Source organism: Lissotriton helveticus, chromosome 10 (genome assembly GCF_964261635.1).
Source record: "Lissotriton helveticus chromosome 10, aLisHel1.1, whole genome shotgun sequence".
Classification (NCBI taxonomy): domain Eukaryota; kingdom Metazoa; phylum Chordata; class Amphibia; order Caudata; family Salamandridae; genus Lissotriton; species Lissotriton helveticus.
Genome location: NC_136071.1, coordinates 103961958 through 103977564, shown reverse-complemented (window position 1 = coordinate 103977564; position 15607 = coordinate 103961958). Strand labels below are relative to the sequence as shown.

The following is a 15607-nucleotide window of genomic DNA, read 5'->3' as shown; positions in this document are numbered from 1 at the left end:
CCTCAGCCAGGTCACAGATGACGCGCGCGCAACTGGGGTGAGCTCCCAGCATGCAGCAACTTCGCTTCCCACGATCCGATCCTCACTCCTGGGGTGGACGGCAATGAACCAGGAGCAAATGCGGCCGGGGTGACCTCCCGCGCCGCGACAGACAGGGTGTGACGATGCCTTCCCCGTGGCGAATCCACAGCGTCGGACGACAGCGCGGATCCTTCAGCGCAGTGCCCGACAACATGCACAGGACCGTGCCCACCCTTCCCGCTCGCTCCTCCCTTTAACCTTCCTCCCCTTACTCCACCCCTTGTCCTTAATGCATGCACTGGTCCTAGTGCCGCAGCACGTACTTCATTACAACACTGTCAGAAGTATTTTACCTCATTAGTACCAGTTTAACACCTACAACATTAAGCAACTGAAAGATGACCAGCCAACCCCAGAGAGGGGCCTTCTGCTGCACTGGAACATATGCCGGCACGTTTTTAGTAACTTCTGGTCCGTTTGCACTAGAATCAATTTGTGTGAAGCTGTGCAGAGTACCCGCACTTACGGGATAATGTGGCTCCCATAGTTTCTAAAAACACACCGCCGCCGTAGAATTGCATTATTCCAGTGGCCCTGACTTCTATGCGCAGTGCCACACTATCTTTTTTCGATTTTTTGTAAAAAACAAATGTCACCAACAATTTGGCCCCACATTCATCTTACTGTATACCGTTTATCGGGCTGTATTAAACTGCTTATGCAGTTGTCAACTTGGCAACAAAAGATGACAGCGACGGTTAGCACTTCTCAACTGCCTGGCTGTCACCCCGGCAAAAACAAACTAGAAATTGCGCGCCAATCACTATAAAACGAAAGCACTGCGCATGTGCACGGCATCGTACGAAGGCGTCTGAAAAGCGGATGACGTTCCAGCTTAGTTCTGGACTGGTGCCAGTACAAGACCTTTAACCTTATGTGTACCACCAATATTCCAAGAGGTCTGACAAAAAATAACTATACCCTTGGCCTATCGTCACCCGGTCGTCATAGAAAGAGAACGTGTATTTTTGCATTTTCGTTTTTGTAGGTTAGCATACTAATTTCGCGTCTAACGCAGGCTAATAATCAGTTTAAACGTTTCGCGGTTAAAGGCAAATTTGGCAGGTGAGTTGTTTTATGGTTACTTCATGAAAAGATAGTTGATAGCGCACCCTTATAACATGGCCGCTCATTTGAGAATATTGTTGTACTAACATTTGAAGCTAGACCTGTATCTGCCGCTCTTGACGACAGGGTTACTTACGCCTGTGGACTGTCCCATACCGTTCCTCCTGGCAGGGGCGTTAAGATGGCGTCTCATTTTAGCGGCGCCCTGCAGCTGACTGATTTGGATGACTTCATCGGACCTTCCCAGGTGAGTGGGTTTTAGGGGTGTAGCTGGCAATTGTGTGGCATGTATAGAAGAAATGTGCAGCAATTGGTTAAGGGATCTGACGAATGGGGAGTGGAAGGGGCAAGGGAGTTCGTGCATTAGTGTCTGAGATCTCTTTACTTGTGACATATGAGCGTAATTGAGGAGGCATTAGGGGAGCAGGGGCTGTGAGTCTTGTAGCGCATTTTGGGGGTTCTGTTCGAAAGTCGCCTCCTAGGCACGAAAATTATAAATGGCCCAGAGTTTAACGAGTTTGATTACTGTTCATAGTGTATTTAGGGTACCTTCCAAAGTCAAAATAATTGTGTTAGTTGATTTTTATAATTCATAGCAATATTGAACAAACATGCATCTGAGCTTATATTTAACATGGAAAAAAATGGCAAACATGCACACTAATCCCATTTTGACTGCCAACATAAGAGACAGTTGTCACAGAATTCTGCCTCTGACAACAATACTGATGAATTGTCAGTAGCAGAAGCAGTGCTTTTCTTGTGAGCATGGCATCACAGGCAGTAGCACTATTAGTTTCACTTTTTGATTTTGAAAGAGTATTTTTTCCCAGAACTGACAAACTAAGGAAGATCTTTGTTCCCCAGCGAAAGCAAATAGAAATCTGCATGTGAATGTTTAATATTAACCTGGATTTTCAGTTCCTACATTGCTATTCTGGCAAGCAGCCCTTCTCCCCACCCACATGCTCTATCATCTGGGTGGCAGCAGGTTATCTCCTCATCCTCTCTGAATATCATCTCTCTTGCACGTAGGCTCCATGCGCCTCTGAGTGTTGAGCTTTCACCACATTAACTATTGGTTCCAGTTGTTGTCTTCTACATGCTGTTTGTCCATTGTGTGCAACCCTCCCACCCCACCCCCAGAAACGCATCTCTCACTAATGTTGAATCTGATTCTCTTGAAATAACAATCAACAGTATGAAAACATCAGTGGTCACCAGAATAACCAGTTAAAAAAAAAGTTACTCCAGTTGTTTGTTTAACACAAGGATTTGAGGTAGAAGAAGGCTGAAGTATAGAGCGAATAAGCATGAGGCATTGAGGAAGAGGCTTGCCTGCTATTTTCGTCCATCAAATAATTCACATAGGTGCCTATGTTTAACTGCTGCAGTCTGTTATAAATACAGCCTAAAGAATATTGTGGGGGGGAAAAAGCTCCTCGACCTGAAAGATCAAATGAGAGTGCATAGGGACATGAGGGATTCAGTATAGTTGTGCTGGACCAGTGCAATGTTAACCCCTTCCATGCTCATGACGAGCTCAGCTCGTCATGCAGTACACTGCTTGTGTGCTCATGACGAGCTGAGCTCGTCATGAACAATGGTGTTCAAGGCTCCTCAGCACCGAGGGAGAATTGCTGTAGCATTGATGTGGTTAAATATAATTCTAGGGTTGGGACAGTGAACCTACTGAATACTAGAATACACAAGAAAAAGTTATTGTATTTCAGTGGCGATGGTTTTCATATTTATTGGTCAGTCTGAAAAATGAACTGTGTTTTTCTATTCAGTAACTTGATGTTCGCAACCCTAAATGTCAGTGATAACATCTGAAAACCGGCATTAGCCATGCCAATGGGTCTGGCTTATAAAAGTGGCTTTTGTATCATTGATGGGCTTAGGTGCTCAATAATTCACGATACATGCACTCTTTCACCCCTCTTTGGACTTTTACATCAATTCAACCATCCACTATTTCATTCTTGAAGTCACCCTCTCACACAACCACAAAAAACACACACAAACTCAACCCAAGCCGTCGCTTTGTCATCCCCCCTAACTATCTACGATGGGTAACATTACTATACACTTCTCCCACTGCGAAGACGCACATAGGAGTCCACATTTCAGATGCTTACCCCTTGCTTTGAGGCACTAGACAGTGCTGGCCGCTCTCACCAATGTTATTTGTGCTTGAACTAGAAGCCCTGGCATAAAGGTTTCAACAAGATGCTCATGCCGGGGGGATCCCTGTCGGGCCCACAGTTCATGCTTTATCTCTTTGTGCAGATGATATAATATTATACTCCTAGTGATTTAAGCGAAAGAAGCGTCTTCTTAGTATCCCCAATTATATCAGTCCGTAGTTGACATATATCCGAAGAACAATCGACAGGCCAGATTCCAGTTATAATGCACGTTTTCTGTTTAATTCCAGCAATTTCAAAAAACAGTATCATTTGTTCAATATCAAACGGTCTTGAGAGCCTACGCGTTTCGTCATATGCTGGACGTCAGCAGGGCTTCTAGAAAAAAATACATATGAACACTAATCAGTAAGTTTACATCAAAGAAAAGATCTCAACAATATTCAATATCTATACAATTTTCAACATTAAATCCTGCCTATCTCCATTCTATAATTAATGTCCCAGGAACCTGACATTCATCACTCTTGAAAAAAGCAATATATTATTTATTAATGCAAATAGAATCATTCACAAAAATGATATCTAGGCCAATAACATCTATATACCATTCCACTTATGGTCGTAATCTGAATACCCCAATTCTCGTTTTGCAGGTACTTCTTGGACTATTTTGTCCACTTATTTTATTACTGAAAAAGGGACATACCTAGATTTAAATTCTGCATTTGTTTGGTCCTTTGATGAGAGAAAATGTCTTCCTATAGTTATTCTTGACTAATAAATTTTGACTTCTGAAGGCAAAATATACAGTCATTAAACATGATAATTCTAATTGACCTAATAATTATCATTGTGATATTCAAGACCTACTTAATCTATTGTATTGTCCGTATTTATATTAACTCCCGTATTTTTCCACTTCAGCTCTATTCTTCACTGTATATGATTCCAATGAGCCAGGATATATTTCCACATACCACTTTGTAATCTTCTTTTGAAACTATACTAGGAAAACAATTTTTTTAAATCCTCATGAAAACCCTATATTAATCTAAAATTCTCAATCCTATAACCCTCCAAAAATCAATGTTTTATTATGGTACATACCTACTGCAAAAGTTTCTTTATCCTGAATATGTGCTCTTCATGTTCCTCAATCCAAATCGCTATTTATTCCTCACAATTATTTGTCAGTATACGCAAGACCAAAAGAGAACCAATGCCTTAAACTGCTTACCCGCAACTGTCACAATGCGCTCGTATCCACGAATAGCCGGTCTGATAAATCCCGGTAGAGCGCAAACAGTTCCACGACAGCAGGATTTATCAGACCGGCTGTTCGTGGATACGAGCTCATTGTGACAGTTGCGGGTAAGCAGTTTAAGGCTTTGGGAAGGTGTGATGGGGGATTGAGAATATGAGTCTCTCCACTTTCATTTTGAAAGGGCGAGCAACAGGAGTGTTTATTTGACAATGAATTAATAGCTTTAGAGACTTACCTTCTGGATTTTGGGCTCACCGTGCAGGAGTTTTAAATGGTACAACATTACTGCATATCACTGTATACTGTTGTTTAGATTGTTTTTGTTAAATTAGTGAACTGTGATATTAAGAGTGCTAGTTTTTGAGACTGGTTCTCTTTTGGTCTTTTGCGTATAAAGACAAATAATTGTGAGGAATAAATAGCGATTTGGATTGAGGAACATGCAGAGCACATATTCAGGAAAAAGAAACTTTTGCAGTAGGTATGTACCATAACAATGATAGATTATTGGGTAGATGCACAGCTGTGATTATGACAATATTTGTTTGAGGCTAAAAATTATTTTTAATGGTGCTCCTAGAGGTGACGACGAGGGTCCAACGTCGTCTCGTAAATGCATAGATGTGAGGTCGGACAGTGTCCAATCTCATCCCTTTAAGGCACACAAATCTTTCCCGTTGAGGTAAGTTTCATCAACAAATTTCAGTATCAGTTGAGTATATAGTTCATTTAATGCACTTATTTATCTTTCATATTTGCAAACTTCATTAAATTTTCCATATGGATAGTGATCCAATGTGTTTCAGGCAATGTCATTATATAATATCCAATCCATTTCGGGCATTTCACTCATGCCCTTCATCAGGGAATCGACACTAAAAATGAAATATAATACTGGTTTGTCATTTAGAAAAGGTAAGAGGTAAAAAAACATAATCATAATAATGCATAAACATCAAACGTGAGATAATACATGTAGGTCATAAACATGGTCAGATCACAATTCTATGGTTAATGGGCGTGCAGTGATATGAGTAGTTTCAAGGTAGTAACACAGGCATACAAACGAGCTGAACTAAAAAATTTAATTAAGAACGGCGCTTCACTTACAAGCCTTTCCTCAAAGGGTTGTGGTAATGTCTGTGAAAAAAATGTGGAATGGGCGGTTAACGTGTTGCCACGCGTATAACGCGAAGGTGTTTACAAGGGGGCCAACTGCCCTTCCGCTGGTATGAATTTTTTTAGTTCAGCTCGTTTGTATGCCTGTGTTACTACCTTGAAACTACTCATATCACTGCACGCCCCACTTGCATATGAAGTATAACCATTAACCATAGAATTGTGATCTGACCATGTTTATGACCTACATGTATTATCTCACGTTTGATGTTTATGCATTATTATGATTATGTTTTTTTACCTCTTACCTTTTCTAAATGACAAACCAGTATTATATTTCATTTTTTAGTGTCGATTCCCTGATGAAGGGCATGAGTGAAATGCCCGAAATGCATTGGATATTATATAATGACATTGCCTGAAACACATTGGATCACTATCCATATGGAAAATGTAATGAAGTTTGCAAATATGAAAGATAAATAAGTGCATTAAATGAACTATATATTCAACTGATAATGAAATTTGTTGATGAAACTTACCTCAACTGGAAAGATTTGTGTGCCTTAAAGGGATGAGATTGGACACTGTCCGACCTCACATCTATGCATGTACCATAACAAAACATATTTATTTTTGGATGTATATAGGATTGAGAATTTTGGATTAATATAGGGTTTTCAGGAGGATTAAAAAAAATAGTTTTCCTAGTATAGTTTCACACGAAGATTACAAAGCGGTGTGTGGAAATATATGCTGTCTCATTGGAATCAAATACAGTGAAGAATAAAGCTGAAGTGGAAAAATACTGGGTCAACTGCTTTCATGTTTCCTGAATGCCTACACCTCTTGCACAGTTATCACATTCCTTCTCTCTTTCAGCAGAGAGGCTAACTTCCAGGTGCTTTGGGACAAGGAGGCAGCACTTCCTTCAAGTCAGACTGGGAGATGTCCTTTCACCCCTGAGAAGATGGCTGTTGGCAGCCACTAGCTCTGGTGTACAGCAGTCCTTTGAGTACTCTTGTAAGCTATCTGCACCTGGCTATTAACAGCCACACTGAACAATGATTAGGAAAGAGGCAAAAGGCTGGCCTCATCTGAAGCGCAGTTCATACTCTGAACAACAGAGACTGTAGTCCTACCTTTCACCCCCACCTTCTACCAAATGGCAGTGCTTTAGGAGGAGTACTTGGCAGCCCCTCACTGCACAGGAACTAATCAAATTTCTAATGGGAGCCCTGTCTCCTTATTCCCCACTTCTAGGTCTCTTTCTTCCACCTTCGGGAATATCAGTAGTACACCATTCTGGGAAAACAAACTCCCCTCTATCTTGTGTACATGGAGCTGCCAGGAGCTTCCACAATGGAACACACAGGCCTCCATTACTCTGGTTCACTCATATATTCAATGCATGCTCCACAGAGGCTACACACATGCATAACATGCTCTGGTATCTTCGTGCTAGGGCCTGGGTTTGCATATAGAAGCGGAACTTTATATGTGCTGAGTTGTAGGCCTTCACTCCTGTGGCTCACATAAAAAGGTCTGCTCTCAACTTCTGATTCACAAAACATGGTATGTTGCCACCAATTCTGTAGCCGCTAAATGCATATCGGGAACAGTAGTCCACCGTTCAAAAGCTAAGGGTATGCTTGGCATGCATCTCCAGGTCTAGGACCGGTTTAGAACCTCACTCATGTCAACGGACAGGCCTAGGCCTTTGCGCGCACACTAGATTAATGTGAGGCTGAGACTAAAATCAAAGAGCAGGATAGCAGATGCTTGCAGTTGAGCACTTGAGGAAGGGGAACGAACACAACTGTACATCATGCAGGGGACATTCCCCACCAAACAGTTTCAGATTGGCCAGCTCTCACCCCAGTTAAAGAGGCAACGTGTTTTTTAGCTTTGCCAATTCTTGCAGGCACTTAAACATTTTTTCACAATTGATTGTATACAATGTATGTTTCTAAAGAAAAGGCAATCATTTATCCAACTGTATAACCATGAGCTTTTTTGAGGGCTGAAAGAGAGCTTTTGTATCCACTCCTATTCTTCACTATCCCAGTCCTTGTCAACCATCGCTGTCAACACTGATGCCTCTGGCAGTGTGCTCTTGTCATTCAGAAATAGGAAGAGGATTATTTTGAACATCCATTGTTCTTTTATTTTGGCCTTGCTATAGCTGTTACATTCATTATTCTGTTCTTGAAAAGGCACTACTCCCAGTGAAAGAAGCCTTTTATGCATGGTGACATTTTGTTACTAGGGGCTCAGTATTCTGTCGAGATTTACTTAGATCAACATAATCTTCAAGTTTTAAAAACTATGCAATGTTGCAACTGCAGATAAAGTAGTTGGGCTTACATTTGCCTCAGATTTATCTTCAAATTGTCCAGACTTGATTACTACAGAGAGTTGAACCAGTCCACCCTTTCTCCCTCTTGTTTTTGTCATTATTGATATTTTTTTGAAATAAATAAGGGGCATGTGTTATAACTTTCCAGGAGTTATTTTTATTTTTGCAATAGTATCCTGAAGAGTTATCTGTCAAGGATGGATTGCCTTTTGTTTTCAAATGTTTATGGGAACCTAACTCTGAATTACACCTACAGTTAATTTAAATGTTCCATGATCTTCCTGTTTTGACCACAGGGGTGTTAAAAACCGCTATTCGAGTATCAAGATAATTTTGGTGGCCCATGTTAGAGATAAATGTCTGGGTCTTCGTCTGGAATTTGTGATGCAGCAATACATGATGTATTAATCACATAGGGGTCCAAGGGAGAGGGTTTGCCTTAAAGGCGTGTGACCGTCGCTTGTGCTCTCCCTTATAATGTAACCATCACAGAAAAACAAGCGGGCCCCTATGTCATTAGCCCAACCTTTAGTTTTCTTTTTACATTAAAATGGACAAATACAACATTTACAGATTAACACTAAAGTGTCTTTTTTGAGTGACCAAGGAATGTTTGTAAATCCAACTAATGTGCGAAACTGCTTTCTTTTCCAAATGTAGTCGCCCATTAAAAATGGTGTGAATATTACACACACTATAATCAACCCCGGTGCATGCATGCCCAACTTTCAAAATATATTTCAAAATCCTGTGTTTTTTCACAAACTGTTATGGTTTTACCATGCCGTTTAATGCACACAACCTATATCTAAAGGTATCTTACCCTATATCCTGAGGTCATGTGCCTCATGGAGGGGCGGGGAGGGAGTCCTGTAGTCACACCCTGCATCGGTGCAACGATATAACATGTATGTTAGATTCGCCAACAACCGTGAGGATTCCAGAAAATAGTAATATGGTCATGCACAGTGGGGTGGCGGGAGGTGGGGGAAGAAACATGTAAATCTTATAAGGCTTTCTTCATCAAGCATCTCCCTCGCCGGATTACCTACAGTGTATCTCTGTCCTCCTCCCTACGTTACTGTCTCTCGTTTACGGCGTGCTATTAGATGCAGTACCTGGCGCCCAGCACATGACGTCCTGACCAGGCAGCGGTCTAGGCATCATGGGATATGTAGTGCAGGGCCTCTTGGCCTACATCGAAGAATATGTTCATCATTATTCAAAGGCCTTACTAATAATAGCGGCATGTTCTTTTGGGGATACTCTATTTTCAGACAGAGGAATTGTAAAATGAATGAGCAGTTCATTTATCATTTTCATAAAATTGGGTCTATAGTGTGCCCCTAGAAAAAAAGCGACTGTGTGGAGTGGGATTAACATTAACCTACAACCATCACGCTCCTAAACTCTTCTTGGTGTTATTATTTACTACTGGTGTCTATTCAAGTGTATTTATATTTGACATCATCTTTCATTATTGAGGAGAAAAGGTTTTTTGGGAGGGGGTACATAACTTTTTTTGTTCATTATATTTTCTTACCTAGGACAGAAAGAATATCCAGGGATTTACATCACTTCCTTACTCTGTATCCCATATATTCATGTGGTGTATGATTCTATGCCTAAAGTTGACATAGGAAGCTTTTGGGGTGGTATACTATACTTGTAACCATGGTATGTCATTGTTCAGGCCATTGATATGTGTCTTCATTCTATATACCCATTGCTGTTCTCTTTCAAATAGTCCTTTACTCGTATTGATTCCTGGTCTTTGTTTTAGAACCTCCAGTATGATCCACTGTAATTCTGTATCTGTGTGGTGTAGGTTCAAGTAGTCTTTCGTTTGGCACGTAGATGTCTTTTTGCATCTGATGGTGCAGCGATGTTAATTGATTCTTAAACTAATCTTACGTGTTGTCATATCAATATACTTTTTGTCACATGGGCAGGTGATCATATTGATCATGTTCTCTGTATTGCAATTAGTATGGTGTATTAATACCCAGGGGCGGTCTGTCCCAATGTCCACCATCTTCTGTTTTGTATATGGGCATACAGAGCTATTACCACATGGGAAATGTCCAGTCACGGGTGGCATATCCCAAGGTGTTTTGTGTTTTTGTCTCTGTATTCGTCTCATTAGGAATACATATATGTACCAGTCTGTCCCTCAAGCTTGTACTTCGTTTGAATGAGAACAGTGGTAACTCCCAATCAATACCTGCTTTTTTAAGTATTGCCCAGTTCTTAGAGATTATCCGCTTCACTGTGTTAGATGCTGGATGAAGGTAGTGACACAGGTAATCCTATATTCTACCTCCTTTGTGTAAGTTTCAAGTAAGGCTTCCCTGTCGTTATTAATGGGCTTGTTTCTTTGCTTAATTATTCTGGATGGATTTCTACATGCCCTAAGACTCTTAGTTAATCTGTCTGCTTGTTCTTTGAAGTAGCCATCTCCGTGCAGTTGCGTCTGATTAGCAAGAACTGTCCAAAGTGCAGGTTCTCACTTAGTGATCTCTGTTGGTAACTGTCAAATCATAATAAACTGTTTTTATCTGTTGGTTTTTCATGTACTTTGTTCATTATTTCATCTGCCTGTGTAGTGATCTAGAAGTCCAGAAAGGTAATGGAAGTTCTGTCCAGGGTGTGGGTGAACTGTAGAAACGGGTCCCTGGTGTTGACCCAAGAGCAGAATTCTGCTGCAAGAGTTTAATCTCCTCTCCAAACTAATAGGATATCATCAATATACCTGCGCCATAAACTGATGTTTGTGCAATAAGGGTTTGAATTATTATAGATGTGGTTGGTTTCAAACTGGTGGGCATACAGGGATGCTAAGCTTCCGGCGAAAGTACTGCCCATTGAGGTCCCTTTCACATGGTATATGGTGTTTTCATATTTGAAGAAATTCTCCGTGAGGCAATTCTAAAGCACAGTCTAGTACGAATGTCACCAGGGGAATGGTATCAATCTGTGTACCCCATATGAGGTTTTCGACAGTGATAAGGGGTTTCTCTTGAGCTATGGATGTATACAGAGCCTCTATGTCCATTGTCATCAATAGATCCACAATGTTATCAATACTCAAGTTGCTAGGAAAGGACCAGCACTTCTTTAGTGACTTTCAAATATGAGGGCATTGTCTTAACTAGTGGCCTCAGGAGCCAATCGCAGAACTTGGATAGAAGTTCAAGGATAGAATTGATCCCAGATACAATGAGTCAGCCTGGTGATGGAATTTTATTCTTATGCAGTTTAGGCAGAGTATAAAACATGGCCATCCTTGGATTCTCTGGGGTGAGGAATCTCGCCTCTTGTGCAGTGATCCAGCCCATATTTGTGCTTCCTCTACCATATACTTAGTCAGATGTGGTGTGGAGTCCTCTTCCAGGACCTCTTAATTGGTTCTGTCTGATAACAGCTTTTTGTATTCTGTACCGTACATCTTAGCTGTGAGGATAACCGACCCACCCCCACCCCAGTCTGCTGGTTTTATGACAATGTCATGTCTTTTCCCCAGGGCATTTACGGCCTGTCTTTCTGTTATTGACATGCTATCAAAAACCATATTGATATGCATAGCTTCTACCTCTCTAGAAACAATTTCTACAAAGGTTTGTATTGCTGCTCGGGTCATTTTTGATGGTGGTAAAAAGTTTGATTTTACCCTCAAGCCTGTATTCTTTATTTTCTCTGTGTCCTCTTCAGCTGTCTCGCAGAAGAATGATTTCAGTCTTATCTTTCTGAAGAACTCGGATAGTTGAGCTCTGAGTTGGAACTTGTCAACTCTTAGAGTTGGTACAAAACCTAGTCTCTTGTTTAGGACTCCCAACTCCGTTGTCGTAAGGGGCAAATTACTGAGGTTGACTACTAGGGAACTTTTATGTTGTTCTTCTTGGATAGTGCTGATCACTATTGTGGTGTCCTCCTGCTCGAGCCCGCCTGGTTGCTGACCCTGGTCGGACATGCTCCCTGTTACCCGCACTTCGGGGTCCATCCATTGTACGTTCTGTGTTCCTCTTTGTCTTCCTGTTCTCCGAGCGCAGCCCCCCTCTAAAAAATGGCATCCATATTGGAAGGGGAATAAATGATGGACAGAATGCTGAATGAATCAAATATTCACCCCAGTCAAGAGATCAGGGATAAATCCATAATTCTAGGGAGGACCCAGCTTGCCAGTTCGGGCTGGACTCTTCCCATGAGGAACAGGGTCAAGACTGATTTGCATATGGCTGGATCCAAACTGGTGTGGCGTAGTGAGCAAAAGAACAATGGCTTTAACCCAGATCTCTTGACTGGGGGTGAATGTTTGAATAATTCAGCATTCCGTTCATCATTTGTTGCTGCAGCACATTCTTGTGGAGTTTGCGCACAAGGTTAATCAGTCTCTTTTGTCTAGACATTTCTTCTAAACCCTGGTGTACAATCTCAATAGAAGTATTTGTAGCTTTGCAATTTGGAAAGGTTTTTCCACAATACTGCTCACGGTGGAACATTATTAAAAAATAGCACACTTTAATGATTTGCTTTATCTACCTACTGCTCCTGAATTGGCTCAACTATGTTTGTGCAACAGATTGCCTCAAAACCTAGTTTCCGAGATAGACACAAAATACAACTTTGTTCTGGAAATCTGTATGTAAAGGTTTAGAAATTCAACAGTCCTTGTCTTTAGGTTGCTGTTTTCAAACTAATGGACAGAGAGAGTCAACCAGGTTTTGGAGCCGTATTTACGTTGTTTTGCCAATGCCCCTCAAGATATTTGGAAGATTCTTCTTTCTACTGAATTTGCGTACAGCAGTACAGTTCATTCAGCCAATGTTCTCTCTCCATTTTTGCTTTGTAGGGTATCCATCCCATGATTTTCCCCTGAAGTTTTTTGGATGATGGATTAGTACCTGCTACCACAGATCAGTTTTCTACGCTGATGCAAACACACACAGATCTAACAGCTCCTACTTGTATGCAAGACATTGCAAAGAAGGAAAGCCCCTGTATATCATACAGACGACAAGATCTAGTTGTTATAGTTTTTTACATTTTCTTTCACATAAGCAGTAAGCACAGTATTTTTGGGACTTCTTTATGTTCAGAGAATTTTTCACCAAGTGCTGTGGGGTACAGCACTTCATCTGTCACAAATCAAAAAATCCTTATCAGTTATTTTGCCAATTGAACCCACCCACCTCTTATTTCTATATTTGTTTCTGTTCATGAAAAATATAAGGTGAATAAAATATGTGCTCTTTTTCAATTCGACTGGGGTCATCTTATTTACTAATTAATTGTCAAAGTATGAAGCTTATGATCATTCTCCAGTTTCGCAGCCAGTGTGCCATGCTAGATGTGACCCAAACAGGGAATGAAGATGGGCTGCAGCCAATATATATCCCTCCATTCCAATGATCCCCAGTTCTCCTCTTCTATATTTGCTTTCTCCACAACTTTACTCCTTTCATCTGCTGTGTCCTGCTGCTCTTGCTACATCTATTCTGTGCAAAAGTAAATTGCAGTATGTTTGTGTTTGTCTGTAAGTGAATATTTCACTGACGCTGCCTATGGTACGTTTGTATTATACTCCGACAAATTTGCACATCTATTGCTTCATAACGGAAATTCTACTTTTTAGCTGTATCTCTGGACTAGTCTTATGATTGCCAATGTCCAGTAAGTGCCTCTCGTTGCTGTTCTAGATTTCAATTACTTACTTGACAGCCTATAGCATGGTTATTATAAATAAATGTTAAATCTAGAAAGAGAAGGCTGGGAGAAACTAAGGGGAGAAATCGGGCAGGGGTGAGGGCAGAGATCTTTCTAAATCCACGTTTCTGTATTCTGGTAATGAATGCACAAATGCATGTTTTCCCTTTGCACATTTTGTGAATTCTTCACTCTGTCCCATTACTTAACTTCTCCCATGTCTCACTCTTCCCAGTAGTGCACCCAACATTTATGGTGGTCTGCTTTCCCCGATCTTCCACCAATTAACATTATTACATTTGTGACACCTATTGAGCGTCAGCAGAATTTCTTTGCTAATTCTTTTTATTTAGGAACAGTAGCATATCAAACGGAAATGATTTACACAGCAGTGATAACGGTGCATAGCTCAGTGAGAAGGTTATGCGTAACATAGTTTAGACACATGAGTTGTAGGTTTGTGTAATTGTCTTACTGTGAGTTCCAATGTAAAGAGTCTAGAAGGTGGAAGGAACAGTGTTTTGATGCACCAGCTCCTGGCTTGTTTGTCACTACAATGTTGAGGATGAGTATTACCCATCATAAATTTCGAGTGGGTGTGTATCAGAATGGGATATCAAAGAGGTAAGTTGGGGCCAGACCAATTACAAGTTTGTTAACAAGTTTTGGTGACTTCTTTAGGGCACTTTTCTTGCCCGTGAGCCAGAGATCTTGGTGTCAGAATACTGAAGCTTGGGTAATCTGTAGCAAAATGTATAACTTTATCTACAGTTGCGAAGGATTGTTGGGGAGACTGAAAAACGATTACAATAGTCGAGTCTACGGAATACTTGTGATTTGATTAGTTTCAGCTATGTTGAACGATGTATGTGAGCGTATCTTGCATGTTCAGTAATTGGAGATATGTTGGTGTGACTGTCCTAGTAATAGAGCTCTACATTTTAATGGATGGCCTAAAGAGAACCCCAATATTTTAGGTCGAGGAGGCAAAGTTAACACAATTTGTGGGCTGGGGAGATATTTCCTTTTCTCTTTTGTATAACCTACCCGACCCCTCATTCCATTGCCAGATGAAGCAATCCCGCTCTGTGTTGGTTGGACTATTGGGGTGTGGAAGTTGAGCTGAACTGATTCTGCCTGAGATGAGAGCATTGAAGGTGTCTTACCTGTTGAATGAAGAGCTTGCCTTACTAGAAATGGTCCTTTCTTCAGTGCCCTTGATGATGCAAAGTTTAGAACCTTAATTTTAGAGGGGTATAGTATCATTGACCATAATGCCATCCAATGTCTGATAGTAGAAGTAGGAAGACAGGTTGTGGTGTGTGACCAGAGGTAGGGTGTACAGGAGGTCCCTAATCAGAAGATACTGCAAGAGGTAAGAATCGTAGAGTGAGAAACTGAGCGGACCCAAGACAGCCATGTGGAATGCCAGCTGGTAGTGTGGTGGAAGTTTGTCTTGGAGTCCAGGCAATTGAGAATAAGTGGTTGCAGAGGCAAGAGAGGCAAGCCGTTTGTGTGTGAGGCCATTTACAATGATATTCAAATGAAGGTTGAAGGGTGGCTTGTGAAGCAGTGGGAATGGTTTTGAGCATCGTGTTAAGGAAATACCCAGTCACACACCTTTGTATTTTATTTTGGGTGGTGGAGTGAAATGGTGATATGTTCAAAGCAGAGAGCTGTAGGCGATTTGAATGCCCCTTGCCCATAACTCACTTGCCTGCGTCCTATCTGTCTGAACTGCTTTTAGGGTTTTCTTTTGTATAACAGAAAGGATTTATGGGTTTAAGGCACTTTGGTGGTGAAGTGCATTAGAAGAAATGTGTTACAACTGTTAAATCTGCTGTCCTGTTGGCAGAGACT

At 41.1% G+C, this 15607-nt stretch overlaps 1 protein-coding gene across 1 annotated transcript in view; it reads left to right on the top strand.

Annotated features, from left to right (window-relative positions):
* The first annotated feature begins 259 nt into the window (after positions 1-259).
* The window catches only part of CIAO3 (cytosolic iron-sulfur assembly component 3), a 100416-nt gene continuing 85068 nt past the window's right edge, over positions 260-15607 (top strand). The window contains exon 1 of the mRNA XM_078664889.1: positions 260-1396. Within this exon, the coding sequence (XP_078521015.1) occupies positions 1331-1396 (66 nt within the window). The 5' untranslated portion in view covers positions 260-1330. The remainder of the gene's footprint in view (positions 1397-15607) is intronic.